General features: G+C 43.3%; 1 protein-coding gene across 1 annotated transcript in view; it reads right to left on the bottom strand.

Annotated features, from left to right (window-relative positions):
* lepr (leptin receptor) overlaps window positions 1-12,271 on the bottom strand; it is a gene marked incomplete at its 3' end in the record, with an annotated part of 28,094 nt that extends 15,823 nt beyond the window's left edge. The window contains exons 1-9 of the mRNA XM_084472969.1: window positions 12,199-12,271; window positions 11,406-11,657; window positions 8,566-8,695; window positions 7,410-7,588; window positions 4,213-4,358; window positions 3,168-3,309; window positions 1,044-1,204; window positions 420-519; window positions 96-195 (exon numbers count right to left, since the gene is read on the bottom strand). Of these exons, the coding sequence (XP_084329095.1) occupies window positions 96-195; window positions 420-519; window positions 1,044-1,204; window positions 3,168-3,309; window positions 4,213-4,358; window positions 7,410-7,588; window positions 8,566-8,695; window positions 11,406-11,657; window positions 12,199-12,238 (1,250 nt within the window). The 5' untranslated portion in view covers window positions 12,239-12,271. The remainder of the gene's footprint in view (window positions 1-95; window positions 196-419; window positions 520-1,043; window positions 1,205-3,167; window positions 3,310-4,212; window positions 4,359-7,409; window positions 7,589-8,565; window positions 8,696-11,405; window positions 11,658-12,198) is intronic.
* Window positions 12,272-18,439: the final 6,168 nt, after the last annotated feature.

Consider the following 18,439-nt stretch of genomic DNA (forward strand, 5'->3'; position numbering starts at 1 on the left):
AAACACTACTTTTTAAAAGTAACTTCCCCAACTCTGTATATATTATCACGGCCAAAATCTCTGTGCGCCTCCAGACGATATTATGAATCTCAAACCTTGAGAGGAAATTGAGCATCGTCAAGTGGTTGTTTTCCCAGCTGCAGGTCATGGCATTGATGTCCCCGTTGGTTTCACATGTAATGTCAATGGCAGCACCTGGGGTAGAATGAAACCTTTAAGTAACGCAACACAAAACACATTGTGTGTGTGTGTGTGTGTGTGTGTGTGTGTGTGTGTGTGTGTGAGAGAGATGTAGAGAGAATGTATAGTTACATTTACTGTCAATAATGTTTGAGAAGGGTAAAAACCATTCCCTTGGAATCCTGAATATTGGGAGTGAGTGCCAGAGAGAGAGACCAACAGAGAGAGAAAGAGCCCACCTTCCACATAAACCTGGCTGTAGGGGATGTTCCACTCCGGTGTACACTGCAGCAGGTCATAGAGACGGTTCTGGGAGGGCAGCACTGTGATCTGGCTCACCTAGTGGCAGTCAAAGTTAGGGGAGAGAGAGAGAGAGAGAGAGAGAGAGAGAGAGAGAGAGAGAGAGAGAGAGAGAGAGAGAGAGAGAGAGAGAGAGAGAGAGAGAGAGAGAGAGAGAGAGAGAGAGAGAGAGAGAGAGAGAGAGAGAGAGATTCATATCTTTGTAGAACAAGGTACAGCTATCGTTTGAGATAAACTGAGGCACGGTATTAGACACATTTGTCTATAAACAAAACAGTTGGGAATGCGTTGGTAAAACAATGGACCCGATATTAACCAACAAATACGTGACATGCATATTTATGTCTATATACATAATCTACAAAAACAATTATTTTTTCGTACATAAATAATGCATGGATGTGTAGAACACACATGGCCTCCTATATGCTACTCTATAAGTGTTATACTATTCATAAATAATACATGCATGTGAGTAATAATAAAAAAATAAAAATGAAATAATGAATAATATAGACAGCCAAACAGCCAATGGTCCTAGAACTAGAAGGACCTGTATGTACCCAGCGGTTCACGGCGCTGTACTGGCGGCTGGGGAGGAGGTGTTTTAAGTTGGCACTCCAGATGGCAGAGCTAGCGTTAGCACTGTGGTCGTTAAACACGCAGTAAACGGTGACGTTCTGGCCCGGTTTCACAACCACCTTCTCTGGGATGTAGCTGACCGCTGCAACACAACAACAACAACAACAACAACAGCATGACAATTGTTGGTCACTTCTGTCTGAGGCTGATGTCTGAGGCTTCAAAATGAGTTCCTTTGGTTCAAGCCGCTCCCCCCTTAAGCGGGATTGAGGCGGCGTGAAGTGCCGTTGATGAAATGCGTGGACCGTCAACACAAGGCCATTGCATGTATAGTTGTTGCAATGTATAGCATTTGGCTGTAAGGTTGCTGTGGACGGACAGTTTGCCCTCTCAGCTTACAGAGCTATTTTCCGAGGTGAGCCAAACGTTACGAATCACACTTTGAACCATGAATTCCATTTTTACATTGCAAGACACTTTCGATGAAGTGTCTGCTATGATTTAAAAAAAAGATAAACAGTAAATAGCAACAATGGTGCAAACTAATCTGTTCAAATAACAAAACAGGGACTGAAATGTTTTTGATATGCTGCTTGTGGTGTTGTTCAAATCTCAATTCAGACGGAAACAAATGTTTATTATCAAAAACATACTTATTGACAATTTCTCTAACACCAACTTCAGTGCACATTTTGTTTATCTCCTTTGAACTATTATATTTCAGAGGTTATTTTGCAGCTCTTAAGGGAACAACCTATATTCCGCAAAATCGGTTCCATAGAAACATCTTGCTCTTATGTCTGATTTGGGAAAAACAACATGACTATGCTTGGATAGTCGTGGCAGTGGTTCTTTGAAAAATTAAAAACTCCATGAATTAATCATCCATGAATCATCTGTTCATTGCAGCCAATGAACAAATATATGTGAAGTAAACAAGACATAATTTAACCTGAGAAACTAAGGCAGCACTGCTGAAAGTACATAATAATTGTTGGTGCTCAAAGGCATGGTAGAATCTGACATTCAGGTTGTGAAAGTCTTGGTGAATTGGAGTATGAACATTGATTATTTATTAAGATGATGTTTGTTTGTTGTTCATGTGTGTTCATTGAGTGTGAGCAAATTGGGGAGAAATAACAACATACAGCAACAGTCATTAACCGTTATCTCTAACACATCTGTCACAGTACCACAAGGACATCTTGCTTGGCATCGTTATCTTGCACCAACCAAACTAGACAGTAAACAGACACCTCGCTCTTGGGATCTCGCATTGATTAGTAATCAGCCCGCATTGATTAGTAATCCTGAGTCTTTATTGTTTTCATGACTCACAAACACACACTGCAGGATAAAGGGGTGCCAAATTGTAAACTTTTTTGTCTGTCTGTCTGTCTGTCTGTGTCTGTCTGTGTAAGAATGTTTGTGTGTGTGTTAGGGCCAGATTTATAGCTTGGAATTGACGTGACCTTTGGTCTAACATAAATAAGCTGATGAGTGACTTAATATACCACAATCGATGCGTAAGATGTGTGATTAGCACAACTCCAATGCTTGTTAAGCCAGCAGCGGATTGAAGGTGTTTTTATATATATATTCAGGGCTATATTTTAGACCTAAATAAATCGATTATCAATTAAAATATGTAATACATTTTTCGGTCAGCCAACTCTTTTTTAATTTTATTATATTGTCAATAACATTATTAATATTATCAATATTATGTTTGATGTGAGCTATTGTAAAGCCTTCATTTCCCCTCGGTGATGAGAAAAGTACCAATGTATGTATGTATGTATGTATGTATGTATGTATGTATGTATGTATGTATGTATGTATGTATGTATGTATGTATGTATGTATGTATGTATGTATGTATGTATGTGTGTGTGTGTGTGTGTGTGTGTGTGTGTGTGTGTGTGTGTGTGTGTGTGTGTGTGTGTGTGTGTGTGTGTGTGTGTGTGTGTGTGTGTGTGTGTGTGTGTGTGTGTGTGTGTGTGTGCCTATAATAAAGTAGGAGTGAACACCGTGTGCTGCCCTGTGCTAGTTGGCCCAGGACAGATCAGTGTTAGAGTGAGCAGTAGCGGGGCAGCAGGTCTTACTGTCCAGGTAGATGTGGTGAGGTTGGCTCCAGGCGCTCCAGAGAGAGGGCCGGCCGGGTAGGGAGCAGCGGACTTGGAAGGTGTAGTTCAGCCTGGGGCTCAGGTCCAGGAACATCCTGGGCTCCCCAGAAACATTTACCACCTGGGGCGGGAAAGATAGATAAAAACATCCTCTTCAAATAAGACTAATAAGGACAAATAAGATATCGATAAACTGCAATGCTGACTGACAGGAACGCATACGGGGGGGGGGGGCTATACGCCTCACAATACACACATAGAGGAGGTACACACACACACACACACACACACACACACACACACACACACACACACACACACACACACACACACACACACACACACACACACACACACACACACACACACACACACACACACACACAGCAACACATTAGGTTCAATTAACATAACATCAATGACATTGACTTGATATTAGCTGGCATGTTGCACAGATTTTGGGACGGATGAGTCAATGAAATGTGGTGTCACGGCAACACAGTGGCTCTCAGAGGGCGTCTTGTTTTCAATCTCGCCCGGTGGCAGCATGACTGTGTGTGACAGCCAGGCTCATGGCAGCTGAAGGCGCTGCCATGGACAGTGCTTGGAACTGACCGGCATTTATATTTCCACAGCAGTGTTTAAAAATGACAAATGTTAAATAACATTCTTTTTTGCTAAATTCTATATTAACTTTAACTTACTATCTAAGGTATTTCAGCTTTATTTAGTTGAGCAACAAAGCATAAAAAAATGTAAGCATCCACCTTGTGAAATACAGTCCAAATGCAAGCTCACAATCCACAAAACTGTGCTGAGATACGGATGAATGCATTTGATGCCATACAGTAAAATAAAGTTAGAAAACAAAGGAATATTTAGACAAACAAACAGATTGAAATGTCCTAAACATCTTGAAAATGGTAATTATCATGACAATGTGCAATGTGAAGCAGAGCTGTGTGCCGAATACTAATATGCAGACAAGCTTGTTGCATGCATCCCACGGAGAGCGGACACATACCTGCCACACAGACCAGGTGCTGTTGAATGTGTAGCGCACCGTGTAACGGTCTGGGCTGGCAGCTGACTGAAACGGGTCCCAGCTTAACACCAGCTGTCCCTCAGCCGTCTGGGTGTGAGTCACGTTAACCGGAGGACTTGGTTTCACTGGAGAGAAAACACATTTGCTTACACAGAAGGACAGAATGGATCTTATCCTCTGTTCAGACCTATTCATCCACCTGATAGTAGCAATAAAGCCAATCAACCAGCCTACACTGGCTCACAGGGCTTTGTCAACCCTGATGACCTAAATGTACATTTTTGTGTGCTCAGCAAATCATTTTAAATTACTTTAGCATCAACTTAAAGGTGGTTGTGATCTGTATGATTGAATATATATACTGTATATACAGAAAATAAAACAATTATTTAAATGCTTCAATTAATTTACACCTCTACACAACAAGTAAAGTTCAAAATAAATACTCTTCTGCAGAAACACAGTGCAGTTACTGCTTTGTGCCTGCTGAACCATCAATAGGGATTTTCACTATGGAAAATCTACAATTACTGTCTCCAGAAAAACCCCCACAAATAAACACAAGCACGATGCAAATAGAGAGTGAGTAAATATAGCCAACATAAACGCAGCCAGTGGAGCTGTTTGAGTCAGGCTGGTCAAAGGCCTTCATGGATATTGCTCTGTATCACAGTGTCGCCGGGTACTTCTGTTATAGGGGGAAGTATAATGTGAGAGTGGCAATTACAGTCTGTAGTCTGACACTGTTCCCAGTGTGAGGATAAATGAGCATCATTTCATTGGAGAGCCACACCAGCCTCATTGGAGAGAATTCACCCTGAAAGGTGGGAGCAGACAGCGCCCAGCACAGAGCGCACACTGTTGTATACCGTTCATGCTTTAACAGGAGAATAGGGCCGTTGTGATGCAAGCTTAAAGGTCCCATGGCATGAAATGTTCACTTTATGAGGTTTTCTAACATTAATATGAGTTCCCCCAGCCTGCCTATGGTCCCCCAATAGCTAAAAATTGCATTAGGTGTAAAACGAGCAGTAGGTATCTTGCTCCACCTTTGAAAAAATGAAGGCTCAAATACGCTGATTTGGGATCCGGCCCCATATGTCGTCATATGGGGCCAGGTTACCTCCCCTTTCTCTGCTTGGCCCGCCCAGAGAATTTGGCCCGCCAATGAGACAATGAGCTAGGACCGTGCGAGCGCCACATGTGTGTGTGTGAATACACACACTGTAACGCAAGTGTTCTTTGTTATTTGGATAACCGATCTGCTGTTGGTGTTATGACGCATAACACACAACACAATAACGCAAGCTTGCATAAAGCTCCCATTTGGTGAAAAGACTAGACTGCGTCGGGTTCTCTGAGGTCTCTGGTATTTCCACAACGAGATTCGTAGTGGGGGTTATCTCAGCCATGGTTGAGAAGGAATTGGGAACCGCAACATGGAGGAGAAAGGGATTGTTGCCCAGGATTGTCCGCCGGAGCCCCACTGCCCACTGAACGCTGCCCGTTGCCCGGGGTTGTCTCCCGCCGGAGCCCCGCTGCCATGGCAGCGGGGCTCCGTGGCCGTGGCCGTGGCAGCCCTCCCCCACAACAACCCCCACAACAATCGTGGGCAACAATCCCTTTCTCCTCCATTTCGCTGTTTAGTCTGTACTTAATATTGACGTGGAAGGGGAAGAACCAGAGGCGTCTGGGAACCCGACGCAGTCGTTTGAGATTCATAATATCATTCGGAGGCGCAAACAGCTTTTGACCATGAAAGTATATATTATATTATATAGAGATCTAAATATAATATGATTAAGCAATAGATCACTTCAGTCAGTGGTATACGGTCATTATACCACAGTTAAGGGCCGTTGTCCGTCCCAACGCGCAGCGGAGGGACTGAAGTGATCTATTGCTTTTATAAAACGGTTACGTAAATATGGCGAAATGAAAGTCAAAGACACCCTCAATTTTGAAAAAGCTAGAAAGTCGGAAAAGCATTTTTTTTAACGAACACAAAAAAGCAGTCCCTCCTGGCTTGACGGGCATCATAGCTGTGTGTATACGCTCAATATACAACAGTTGGGAACCAATCAGATCGCTTGATTTAAGCCACCCGTTTTATAATTAAGCAATAGATCACGACAGGCTGTCCATCCGTCCCTCCGCTGTGCGTCGGGACGGACAACGGCCCTTATAATGACCGTATATCACTGACTGAAGTGATCTATTGCTTTTATAAAACGGTTACGTAAGTATGGCGAAATGAAAGTCATAGACACCCTCAATTTTGAAAAAGCGAGAAAGTCGGAAAAGCATTTTTTTTAACGAATACAAAAAAGTAGTCCCTCCTGGCTGCCGGCAAAGTGTACGGCGGTTGCTATGCAACACACGGTAGCGTCCTTCAGAGAGAAGGCTAGAGACGGTAGCTCGGTTCGCCGGCAATTTTGCCTTCTATCGAGTTCACTCGAACTCGATAGTAGGCTAAATTGCCGGCGACCGTGTACCTATTGCTTTACAACATTTCCACCCTCTCCAGCAATCAACATGTTTTTAGGCTTCAGTGAACTATGCTATTGCTTTTATATATAAATAAATAACAGTTAGAGTTAGGCGCGGAGTGATACTGAACTCTGTAAACTGAACGGGCATCATAGCTGTGTGTATACACTCAATATACAACAGTTGGGAACCAATCAGATCGCTTGATTTAAGCCACCCCTTTTATAATATTATTTAGATATAGAGCTCCAGGACTCCCGCCGGAGCACCCGGAGTGTTCAGTGTTCCACTGTAAACACTAGCGCATGGTACCATGGCAACAAGCTGCTCAGGGCCACACCCCCACCCTCCACCTTGACCCGCCTCTAAAAACGGAGCGTTTGTGGAGAGCTCATCGTGGGACTGGCTCGTAGTGGCTGTAACTCTGCACCAAGGCTGAATTTCTTGAACGTCTTCAACTACTGTATTAAGGGCCCACTAATACCTATATAGAAGCATCCATAAAGTAGCATGCCATGGGATCTTTAAATTTATCTCCTTATCTGTCCAGATCATGCCAAGGCTTTGGGTCTCCTTGGGTCTCTGGGAAAATACAGACTTCAAAACACATTTCCCAGAACTCTCGAACTTCACCGTTCTTCACTTACTGAGCTTTCTCTGTGATTCTTATTCTAGTGTTTCCTTACCCGGGCGGACTGGAACATGGAGCAGGACGCGGCTGGTGGTGGCATTGAGGACAGTGAAGGTTACCATAGCAAAGGACCGCTTGGCGTTGTCGAGGGCGATGGAACAAATGTGGGAACAGATAACCGGCTTAGAAACCTGAGCACCTGTGGCACTAGGGGCAGCCTGTCCGCTGGGCAGCCTGGGAACAGATCAGATCATTATTATCATTATGTTTTAATCTTTGTACATATTTTCTATTTCATTTTACATATACAAAGTGAAAGAGATAGTATATACATTGCTTTGATTTAAGACTCACAAAATTGTTACATTGGGAAAAATAATACACAGCGATAGTCCGATGGCTCTGATAGAAACTCAAAGAAAGCCATTTGCAATGCTTTTAAACCGCATTTGAAATTGGGTCAAGAAGGATTGTCTGGTTCTATTATTTGACTGTTGTTTATTGGTAGAACAGCGAGTATGTCTCTTCTTGTATGTGTTAGTTCAGCTGTCAACTGTGTTTATCCCAGAGATGGCCAGGCTGATGAACGCAGGCTACAGGTGGGACCTGCTTTACTGATCTGCAGATATTTTTCCTTCACTGTGATGAAGGGAAAGACTGCTGTTCAGATAACACGTACCAGCTTATTCCCACAAATTAAACTAACTCTGTGCGCACGCACACACACACACACACACACACACACACACACACACACACACACACACACACACACACACACACACACACACACACACACACACACACACACACACACACACACACACAACCTCATGCAGTTACACACACAGACACACACTTAAACACACAGACACACCTACACACAGTGTGGACATACATCCATTTACAAACACTAACACCTTTGCACACAGGGCCTGAGACGAGGCATGGTAGGCAAACCAAACAGGTGACGTGAGAGAGTTAAACCAGAGCCAGCCCAGGGCAGCGCTCTGTGAGAGAGTTAAACCAGAGCCAGCCCAGGGCAGCGCTCTGTGAGAGAGTTAAACCAGAGCCAGCCCAGGGCAGCGCTCTGTGAGAGAGTTAAACCAGAGCCAGCCCAGGGCAGCGCTCTGTGAGAGAGTTAAACCAGAGCCAGCCCAGGGCAGCGCTCTGTGCGCAGCTCAAACCAGAGGTCCGAGGTTCGTACTCACACCAGGCGCTGCAGGCTGATTCCCGTGGCGCTGAACACCAAGGGTTCTGGTTGTGGACTGTGAGACTTCAGATTACAAACAACATTTTCCCAGTCGTCATCAATGGCACACACGACGCTCCAGCAGAGACCTGAGGGATATTGAATTTCCTGGGTTAGTGCGTCCAGCAGTGACAGTAAATATGCTCATCCTACCGAGGGGTTCTGTGAAAAGGCCTCATGTGAATATCCTGACAGGTTTAGCCAATTCTGCTAGGAAACTCTTGATTGAATCGGAGAGGTGAAATATAATTGGCTGGATTTGGATCTTGCTTGAGCATTGATTATGATGTGTCATAGCACCTTACCCAGGCATCGTACACACTCATCCTCCTTCGTGTTGTCGCCATAAAGAAGCTAGGGTGAAGTGACCACACAGTTTAATGGCACTACGATGACTATTTAAGGACAGTTGTGATGGTTTACTTTTACTTTGGACGTGATTCAGTGCGACATATTGCTTTCTTGCCCAGCCGTCTTCATTGTAAGGGACCCTTGGCAGAAGGGACAAACGTAGTGTGTCTTTTCTCACCCTTACGTCCTATAGGTGACTTGTGGTGGTTGGGTGGAGAAAGAATAGTAGTTAATAGCCCTATGTGTTTATTTGATAGTTAGTAGTTAGTAGTAGATACTGTCATGAACTGTGTTTGTCTTTATTTTGTTTAGTGTTTTATTCTCCCCCTGTCCACCATCTTTAGACGTTTCCCTAACATCACAGATCCTGCCACTCCCATCTTCAATCACTCCATTCCCCTCACCTGAACCTCCCTGTCAATGTATCCAACTCATTCATTAGTCTCTCCCTATATTTACCAGTTCCCATCACTTGTTACCTCGTCACTTCTTTGTTTTTTGTCATGTCTCTTGTTCCTGTTTTTCTGTTTTCATGAATTGGAGACTATTTTTATTTTTTTTATTAAAGAATCTTTTTTGTTACGTTTCATGAGTTGTCCTGTCCCTCCTTGTTCCTGCTGGTCAACCAGCACCTGACCGTGACAACTCGCCTTTATTCTTTCATTGCCAAATATTGAATATTTCCTATTTCAATATTAATGTGAAATGTAAAAAAACAGCTATTAGTAAAAAGCATCAATCTTTCACACCAAGGAACCACTAGAAGGACCTTCCACTGTGGTTATAACGATGGTTGGGGATGGCCTCAGGGGCCAGACAGTGTTGTGGATTCATCATTGACACGAGCAGTGAAGGTGGTGGATGTTCGCCAGAGCCTTCTAGGAGGGGACCTCCATCAGGGACAACCTTCAGAAGCTGTAGGCAGCTCCACAAATAACAATGGCAGCTGTAGCGCAATCCTAAAATCTGTCAGCACGTTTACATGCAGAGTCATAATCGGGTAACTAAACGAATAAGACCTCAACAGGACTTTGCATGTAATGCATGTAAACACCTTTATCCAATCTACTTCGCACAAAAATCGGCACGTGAATGGACAAGCTAAATTGGATAAGAACACCTAGATAAGTCGTTCATAGTCTGGTCTCTACCTGCATGTAAACAGCATCGTTTCAGAGTTCACGTTCTGCGCATGCTCGAGATCTTTTCCGGGGGCCGTGAGTCAGAAGTAGAAGGAGACGATAGTCGTGTTGTTGTTGCCATCGGAAAACGAGAAACAGCGATTTATTTAGAAAGGTGGCGCAGAAGATAGAGGAAGCCGGTGAATGTAGTTACCCCCTATAAGAAGCGTATCCCCGGCCACGGGAGGGCGCATGGCATGCATTCAGTAAAGGTGGAAGCACACAGACGCTACGCTTCGATTTCACCCAAGGCGGAATTAAAAGTACATGTTTTCCTAAATGTGGGTCATCAACGAGGTTGTTAAGTAGTAACTTCGGGCACATCTGTCAAAATAAACATTTTTCTTCCGACGTCTTTACGATCTTTATTCATTCATTGCGCCGCGGCCGAACTGACAGGGATATTCTCTGATATTATGAATCTTAAAGACCGCGTCGGGTTCTCAGACTCTCGGGTACTAAGTAAAGACTTGTAGTGTGGGTTACCTCGGCCATGGGGGAGAATGAATTGGGGGAATGCCATATACGGACGGGCGGCGGAGGGGCAGAAGATGGAGGAAGCCGGTGTCGTGCCAATGTAGTTACCCCCTATAATAAGTGTATCATCATCAACATGCATTCAGTACACACTACACTTCGATTTCACCCAATTCTGAATTAAAAGTACATGTTTTTCTAAATGTTGCTCATCAACGAGGTTGTAAAGTAGTAACTACGATCTTTATTTATTCATTGCGCCGCGGCCGAACTGACGGGGATATTCTCTGATATTATGAAACGCGACATGGAGGAGAAAGCAATGTTTTCAGCAGCTCCTCCGGCTGGACTCTGCATACGACCGAGAGGTCGGAACAATGGAGCGTCTGAGAAATGATATGGACCTGAACTGAACTGACAGCTGTCTACTGAAAACATCTTTCTCGAATGCTGCTGTTTGTAATTGTTGCTGGTGACGTAAAGAGGTCAGACCTGAACTCTGCAGGCAGAAACAGTGATTTACTTTTAAGTTGAATATTTTGGATTCCTTGCTCAGTGTTGTGTTGCTTGTTTTGTTCTTTTTTTTTATTGTCATTCCACCTTTATTGAAATGACTCATGTGTCACTCTGGTGTTCATTGTTTGCTGGTTCTGAAGACCACAGATGGCGTCATCCAAATTGTTAATGAGATACCTAATGAGTCGGTCGTCAAGGTTGTTTTAGAATACTGACATTTCAATCAACGAGCACTGCAAAACAGCAATTAAAACTTTATCTGATGGTTTCTTACCCCCAGTGGGCTGGTTGTTTTCTCCAAGTTGTGACATGCTCTTCAAACCTCTGTAGCGGCAGCGCGGGGGCTGTGCTCTGTGTGATGGAGAGCCATGATGTGGGGCGGCCACAGATGCCATGCCTGCAGTATCCCGCTCTGTATTGTGGTGAACTGAGGGCAGACTGCAGCACAGCTCATCGTGCCAGGGCAGATCCACAGCTAACCCCCCATGGGGGGGCTGTCCACGTCCTGGTTCCAAGCCCCAAGAACCTGGCTCACAGGGGTAATGGGGATGCAGTCATTTCACCTGCCCCTGGCACTTTCGACATTCCCAACAAGCCTGTTGATGTGTGGTTTGTTGTTGGTTCATCATAGAACGTCCGTTGTAGCCCCAGAAGTAAGTAGCTTCCACAGAAAGTCAAATGGGCAATAAACCAATCCACGTACAAAAATGCCAGCTCACAATACCGTATAATCCACAATATCAGAAATAATATCAGGCTTTCAATGGCTGTAAAATAAATCCTGAAATGCAATGATTGTGCATTTTAATTATATTGACACAATGTCTGTTTTCCTTCATTAAAATCACACATTCCATAGATCTCAGAAAATTTTCCTCTTTAGTTTTAACTGTATAAATGTATATTTTAAAACAAGAGATTTATACTTTTGAAAAGATTCAAAATTTCCAGCAGTCAGTATATATTTGTGTTACTTTTGTTTTGTTGTGTGGCAAAAAGCAAACCTGATGTGGTTTAAGTGAATCTGAGCTGCTCATGTTGAGATTGATATTGGACGCAAAACTCACCATGGAAGAGCAGCAAAACGGACACCAAGACTCCCAGCATGTTGACGAGTAGTACCACTGTAATGGTTACAGAAGAGATCTGAATGAGAATGAATAAGAGAAGTCACATAACACTACTTTCATGCAGAGTGATGGTGAACATTTAAGGCATACACACACACACACGCACACACACACTCACATACATTAATAAAACAATAAAAAATGTTGACATCACATGATCTGATCTGAGATTGTCTCGCTAATACATGCTACAATGCGTTACTAGCGTTCTACGCATGGCAAATTGAGCCTTATTTGCATTAGGATCCAGCCAAGTACTTACACTGTATGTGTTCACAGTCCAGTGAGCATGGCCTTAGCTTTAACTGGGATGATGCCCTAGCTGAAAAGGGGTGGGCGAGAGAGAGAGAGAGCAGAGTGGAAAGCTTTTAGATAGACTCTCTGTAGTGATATACACTACAGGTCACATCAAATGCACCATTGCCTTCAGCCTAAGTGAACCCTACCAGAAGAGATGCTTATGAGGAATGGTTTCTAATGAGATGACGAAGGTGCAGTTGAGGGCTGCAGCACTCACTGCCAGACCTAGGGCTATTATTGTTGTGGAATGAAACACTGAATGATAATAGATATGCTGTGGGCTACAGCTTGAATCAGGGCCATGGGGCTATTTTTCAACAGCTTACATTGAAAAATACCTACCAATTGCTCTTTATCGCTTTCTTAAAATAGGCCTACTTACAACTGGCTGGAAAAAAACAAAGATGAATCTCATACATCCTAGCAAAGATGAAACTCCATCACAATCTCTGGACTGGGCCCCGTTTCCCGATAACGATGGATCCACGCTCGTACGATACATCGCACGATAGATCTTACGATGCATCGTTTTTTCCGAGCGTTTCCCGAAACTCCTCTTAACATGAACGCGCGTGCTCTGCTCTTACGACGTCGTAGGATTGTAGCTGTCCACTGACACGGTGCTGAAATGGGCTCGGTAGGAGGGGGAGACGCAGGAATGTTGTTGGATTAGACTATATTTTGTGGCAGCAAAAAAATATCTCCCCATCAAGGCCAACAGCAGAGTAGCCTACGAAAAGAATAGACTAATATGAATGCTACAAATATTAAAACACAATTGATTAGGTCTAGGCCGACATATGCTATCAGTCCTAATCCCGAACGCACCGTGCGTACATTGTTTCACGGCATTTTCTCCCCTGAAATAATTCCATATTACAAAAATAAAAAATAGCATGTGTCTGTGTGACAACTATAGCATTTATTTAAATGTGCTTGTGCTGAAACATGCTTTGCGCCGCAAAGAGGGCAGACTTTCTCTGATTCTGCAGAAGGTTTCATTCATTCATTCAGTGATTGGCGCGCCGCGCACTCGTCTAGAAACTTTGGTGTCAACATTAAAAATGCGACGTTCCATTCATTCATTATCATTCAAACGCAGAGGCATTGACACGGCTATTGCTGTTGCTGGTCTAGATCGATTCCTGCCCATATTGTTGGGCAGGGGGTATGATGGTGCGGGCAATGTAAGCGGGAAAGGCACGCATCGCAGCACAGTTTCCCGCAGCAGTCTACGTTCACTGCAGAAACCACGCTCTCAACTTGGCGATTGTGCACTCCACTAAGGTCAGGGATGTTCGTAACTGTCTAGACACGGCTCAACAAATAGTGAACTTCATCACAGCCTCACCGACGCGCCTACAGTGCTTTATGGCAAACAATCGCAACAAAAAACGTCTGCAGAAATTCTCCGACACCCGCTGGTCTCAGCATGACTCATGTAGCCTACAGTATGTCTTCTGTCATTGAGGACATTTTAACCACGATGGTTGAATTAAAATCAGAGGGAGACAGCAAGTGCAGCTCGCAAGCGACCTCCCACACAAGAGCAATGGAATCATTAGATTTTATTATATGCCTTGTGATAGGGTTGCCTTGTGACGTGGCGTTTCATCGGTAGGCCTACATTTCGGCTGCGCATGTATTTTTGGAATTTTAAATTGCTGCAATAAGTTATATTTTTGTTGACTTCTAACATGTCTATGTCTTTGCTGTTTAAATCTAACAGTAGTCTACGAGTAATATATATGCGGGAACACTGTTTTGGGGGTATTGCGAAATAGCGCCAGCTGGACATTCAGTGGTAGGCCTATTGGATGACGTGTTTTAATAAAACATCCAATACACGGAATGTCCAGCTGGTGACTCCACTGAGGCTATAGTAACGATGCATCCTAGTGCTTAACGAGTACCCCTGTAGGCGTCGTTAGCTACGAGGGTTTTAACGACGTCGTTAGGCTAATGATGCTTTCGGGAAACGGGGCCCAGGGCTGGCTATATATGTGTGAGCCAAACAACACCATGGCAAGCCATTTGAAATTTGAATGAACAGAATTAAAACTGAATACAAATTGAATTCTGCTGAGTAAGCTAAGATCATTTAAAATATATTAATGGTTTTAGCTTACTAAAACCAATTAAACAATTTTTGCTGCTGGTACGATATGTAGCCTAGTTAAAATTGCGATACGACTTTTATCTTTGTGTGGATTAATGTTTGTGTTTAACGTTGTGGTTTGAGTTCTACAGGATGGGCTGAACAGAACAGAATATAGTGGATTCTAATTGCCTATAGCATAGGAGGTATATGGCTTACATTTGAATTGTTATTTGTTTTAATGATGTGTTGGTCAACATGACGATATGTCAATACGTAAACCCGTACATGTATGTATCTTACGTAGCCTACGTGTATACATACATTAATAATTTTCCCTACGATACCTTGTAAGAATTTAAATCTACAAAGTGAAGCTTAGACCATCAAAGCCACAACAACCCCTACCTCTCTCTCTCTAAAACTGATGAACAGTTTGTGAAACAGAGTTACTTTGTTTTCCACCTGAGAACCACAGGTGGGTCCCCTTTAATTTTTCTCTTCAAAGACCCCAATGCCCCGATCTCAAACCATGCATCTGTTAATAATGCTGTTTTTTCACCACACTGCCATACTTAAAAGAACAGTTACGACTTCTCAGTTTGGCACTTCTCTTTCTACAGGGAAATTATGTTTAAGATGTGCTTCTCTGCCCACCCAAGCCCTTTGAACATAATATTTATTGTCTTGATTATTTTGCTCTGAATGCCTCCCTGTGTTGTCTTATTATGTTTTAGTTCCTAAACATCTAATGGTTTTCTAAAGTTATAAGTCATAACTTTTATGCTCTTTTGAGTTTTGCCCAACAGTAGGAGCAGGAGACAGGGGGGTAATCCTGTTGCATCTTAACACATCTATTAAATCACAGTGTTTCAAAACAATTACAAACAAGTGAGTGAGTGAGTTAGAGAGAGAGAATGCACGTGAGTGAGTGAGTGAGTGAGTGAGTGAGTGGGCGACCATGAATAACAACACATTTCTCTGGGACGTGTACCAGAGAAAACAAAACACAGCCAGATCATTAATAAATTCTAAATAATGTAAAATCTGTATCTTCTTTGGATCACGTCTGACATAGTAGACAAAGAAAAAACATTTCACTACGATCTTACAATTATTGGCTACACCACCAATACCCACATAAAACACTTATTTAGATGGAATTATGCATCTAGATACACTGCAGTCATTGTTTGCCTACAAAATGTTGGTCTGGAACCTGACGTGTATTGCTCACTGTCCCCTCGTAATCTGTGAACAAAAAATTGGTTCTACATCCAATTAAACTGGCTTGACTCTTCTCTCTTGTTTTTCCAAAAACAAGCCGTGTTTTGCTTCCACGTTGTGCCCCAAGGGGAACCGCTGAACAAGGCCAACAATTCATTCAGTGCTGACTCACACTTTCTACCCTTCCCAAACTACACCTCAACGCTTGCCTACATGCCTGGACACTTCTGGAAATGAAAAAGCAGCATGAAGCGGCCTACAGTTAGGGTTAGATTATTAGAAGCAATTCAACTGAAGGCGCGAGAATATTTGGCACGAGTACTCTTCCAAACTCTTCACGTTCACATTCTAAGTTTCCATGAGTCATATAACAGAAAAGTACATTGACAGCCATTCATACGAATATAAGAACTGTCACTGGAGTACCTTTTTCATCCGGTATTATTTGAAATATTTTTTTTCTTACTTTGCAATAAAGGTTCTCAGTGTGGAAGAGCTCGCTGCTATCCGAAGTGTCACCTGGGCCACATCAATGTGCAGTCACAAGAGACAGGACGAGTGGATTTCAGGAAGGTTGTCACCCGTCGTCTGGTTCCGTCTCTCCACTTTGACTAGCTCTCCTTGTGACGTTTCAATCCTTTTTGTAGTTTATGGAGATTTGTTCCCATATAAAGTACGGCGCGTTTCACCGCAAACAATAGTGGTGCCCTAGTAGTCGCATTTCTCTGCTCGCCTGTAGGAGGAGAGAGGAGAGACTGGAACATCTGTAGGACTTAACTGTCTGCTGAAGACAAGGGGGCTGGGCGGAGTAGCCGCGACGTGACGTCAACTAAACCACGCCCCCCCCAAACCGCGCTCTCCTGTATGAGCAGCGTGTGATGTCATCCAGTGAGGTCATACCAAGTTTCATAAAAAGCGTGCGATCGGTGTAGGATGTGCAATGCAAACGCGGCGGAATAATAATAATAATAATAATAATAATAATAATAATAATAAAAACATTGAGAATTACAATAAGTTGCCTTCGCACATTTTGTGCTTGGCACCTAATAATAATTGATAGGATTTATATAGCACGGTTTATATATTTGGTCACTCAAAGACGCTTCACAGTGAAGGGGGACCTCACTAACCACCACCAATATGCTGTGGCAAATAAAGAATGCATTTGGTATCTGTCAAATCCATCAAATCATTTATATTTAGTTTGGCCCGAACTAAATGATTGGATGGCATACCTGCAATAATTGGATGGCCTATCTGAGATGATTGGATGTCAAGAGCTACCTAATCGTAGCTACCTTAGGTCAATTTATTTCATTCCTCAGGCCTGAATTTGCCAAAGATACTGAATAAAGAAAATAATTTGTCAGAGCATTTGATTTATTGCTCTCTGGATGTAAAGAGAATCTCAACAAATAGGACAAAAAATAATTGCCTTCCCTACCTTTAAATGTGTGAGTGTGTGTCTTCCTACAAAACATACTTTCGAAACATAGATCTAGTATAATTTTTGTTCCGTATGCTTTAATAATAATTGTTGACAGAGCCAAAATAAATAAACAATGAGCCACCGGTCTGTCGGTCAGAAACCTTTTAGTGAGGAATTAATCAAGAGTTTCATTAACTGAAGATACTTAAACCACATGACAATCCATCGTACTTCTCTCTCTGTCTGTCTCTCTCTCTCTCTCTCTCGAAATGCAACCTTGTTGTACAGTCCTTATAATAACTGTGTTACATTACTTCAGTAGCAACCCAACACTGTAGTAGGCCACTAGACCACAATGCCTGCTAGTGTGTGTGTGCGTGTTTATCTGTGTGTGTATTTGTGACAGAGAGAGTGACAAAGAGGGAGAGAGAGAGAGATTGAGAGAGGGAGAGAGAGAGAGAGAAGAGAACCACACATGTACACCAAAAACGAATAAACACTGCTGACGTACAAAGGATCCCTCTTTATATGACTGTGAGAATGATGTTCTCTAAGTCTGTGTCATCCACTAGTTTATATTGCCTCTCTATTGGCCGGATGTCCACACAAACCAATATGTAAGCCCTATAGAAGGTTGTGCGTCATCCTATGTGGGCTGTATTGTCTGTTCACATTCTCTGTGTACCTTCTTCTTTTTATTAATCACAACAACACCAGAGCAGACTCCCAAAGGAAGATCCTCCCCCTTAAGCAGTGAAGACAGGAGGGAACCACAGAGCAGAGCTCAGACGCATCACCTCTTTTGAAATGAGATGATGACATCATCCCTGGGGCCTCCCTCCCCCCACCAACCTGCAGTCGCAGCATCCACCCCGTGAGCAAGAATGACATCATCCTGGTGGTATGTCATGCTCCCGTGAGAGGGCTTGTGCGTTGCAGGCAGAGGCGGATTCATTATTCATGAGTGGCATCTCCTGCTCTGAAGCGCTGAAGCTGAGCTGGACTGAGGCACAGACGCACCCGCTCCACTGGGAGTTGAACCGCGCAAACAACTGTCTTAATTAAGTATCAAGGCGTCTTGTGTTGACCTACCAGCACCAAAGCCTTGACCCCGGGGGAGG

Source organism: Micromesistius poutassou, assembly GCF_964030765.1.
Source record: "Micromesistius poutassou genome assembly, chromosome: 9".
NCBI classification, from domain to species: Eukaryota; Metazoa; Chordata; class Actinopteri; order Gadiformes; family Gadidae; genus Micromesistius; species Micromesistius poutassou.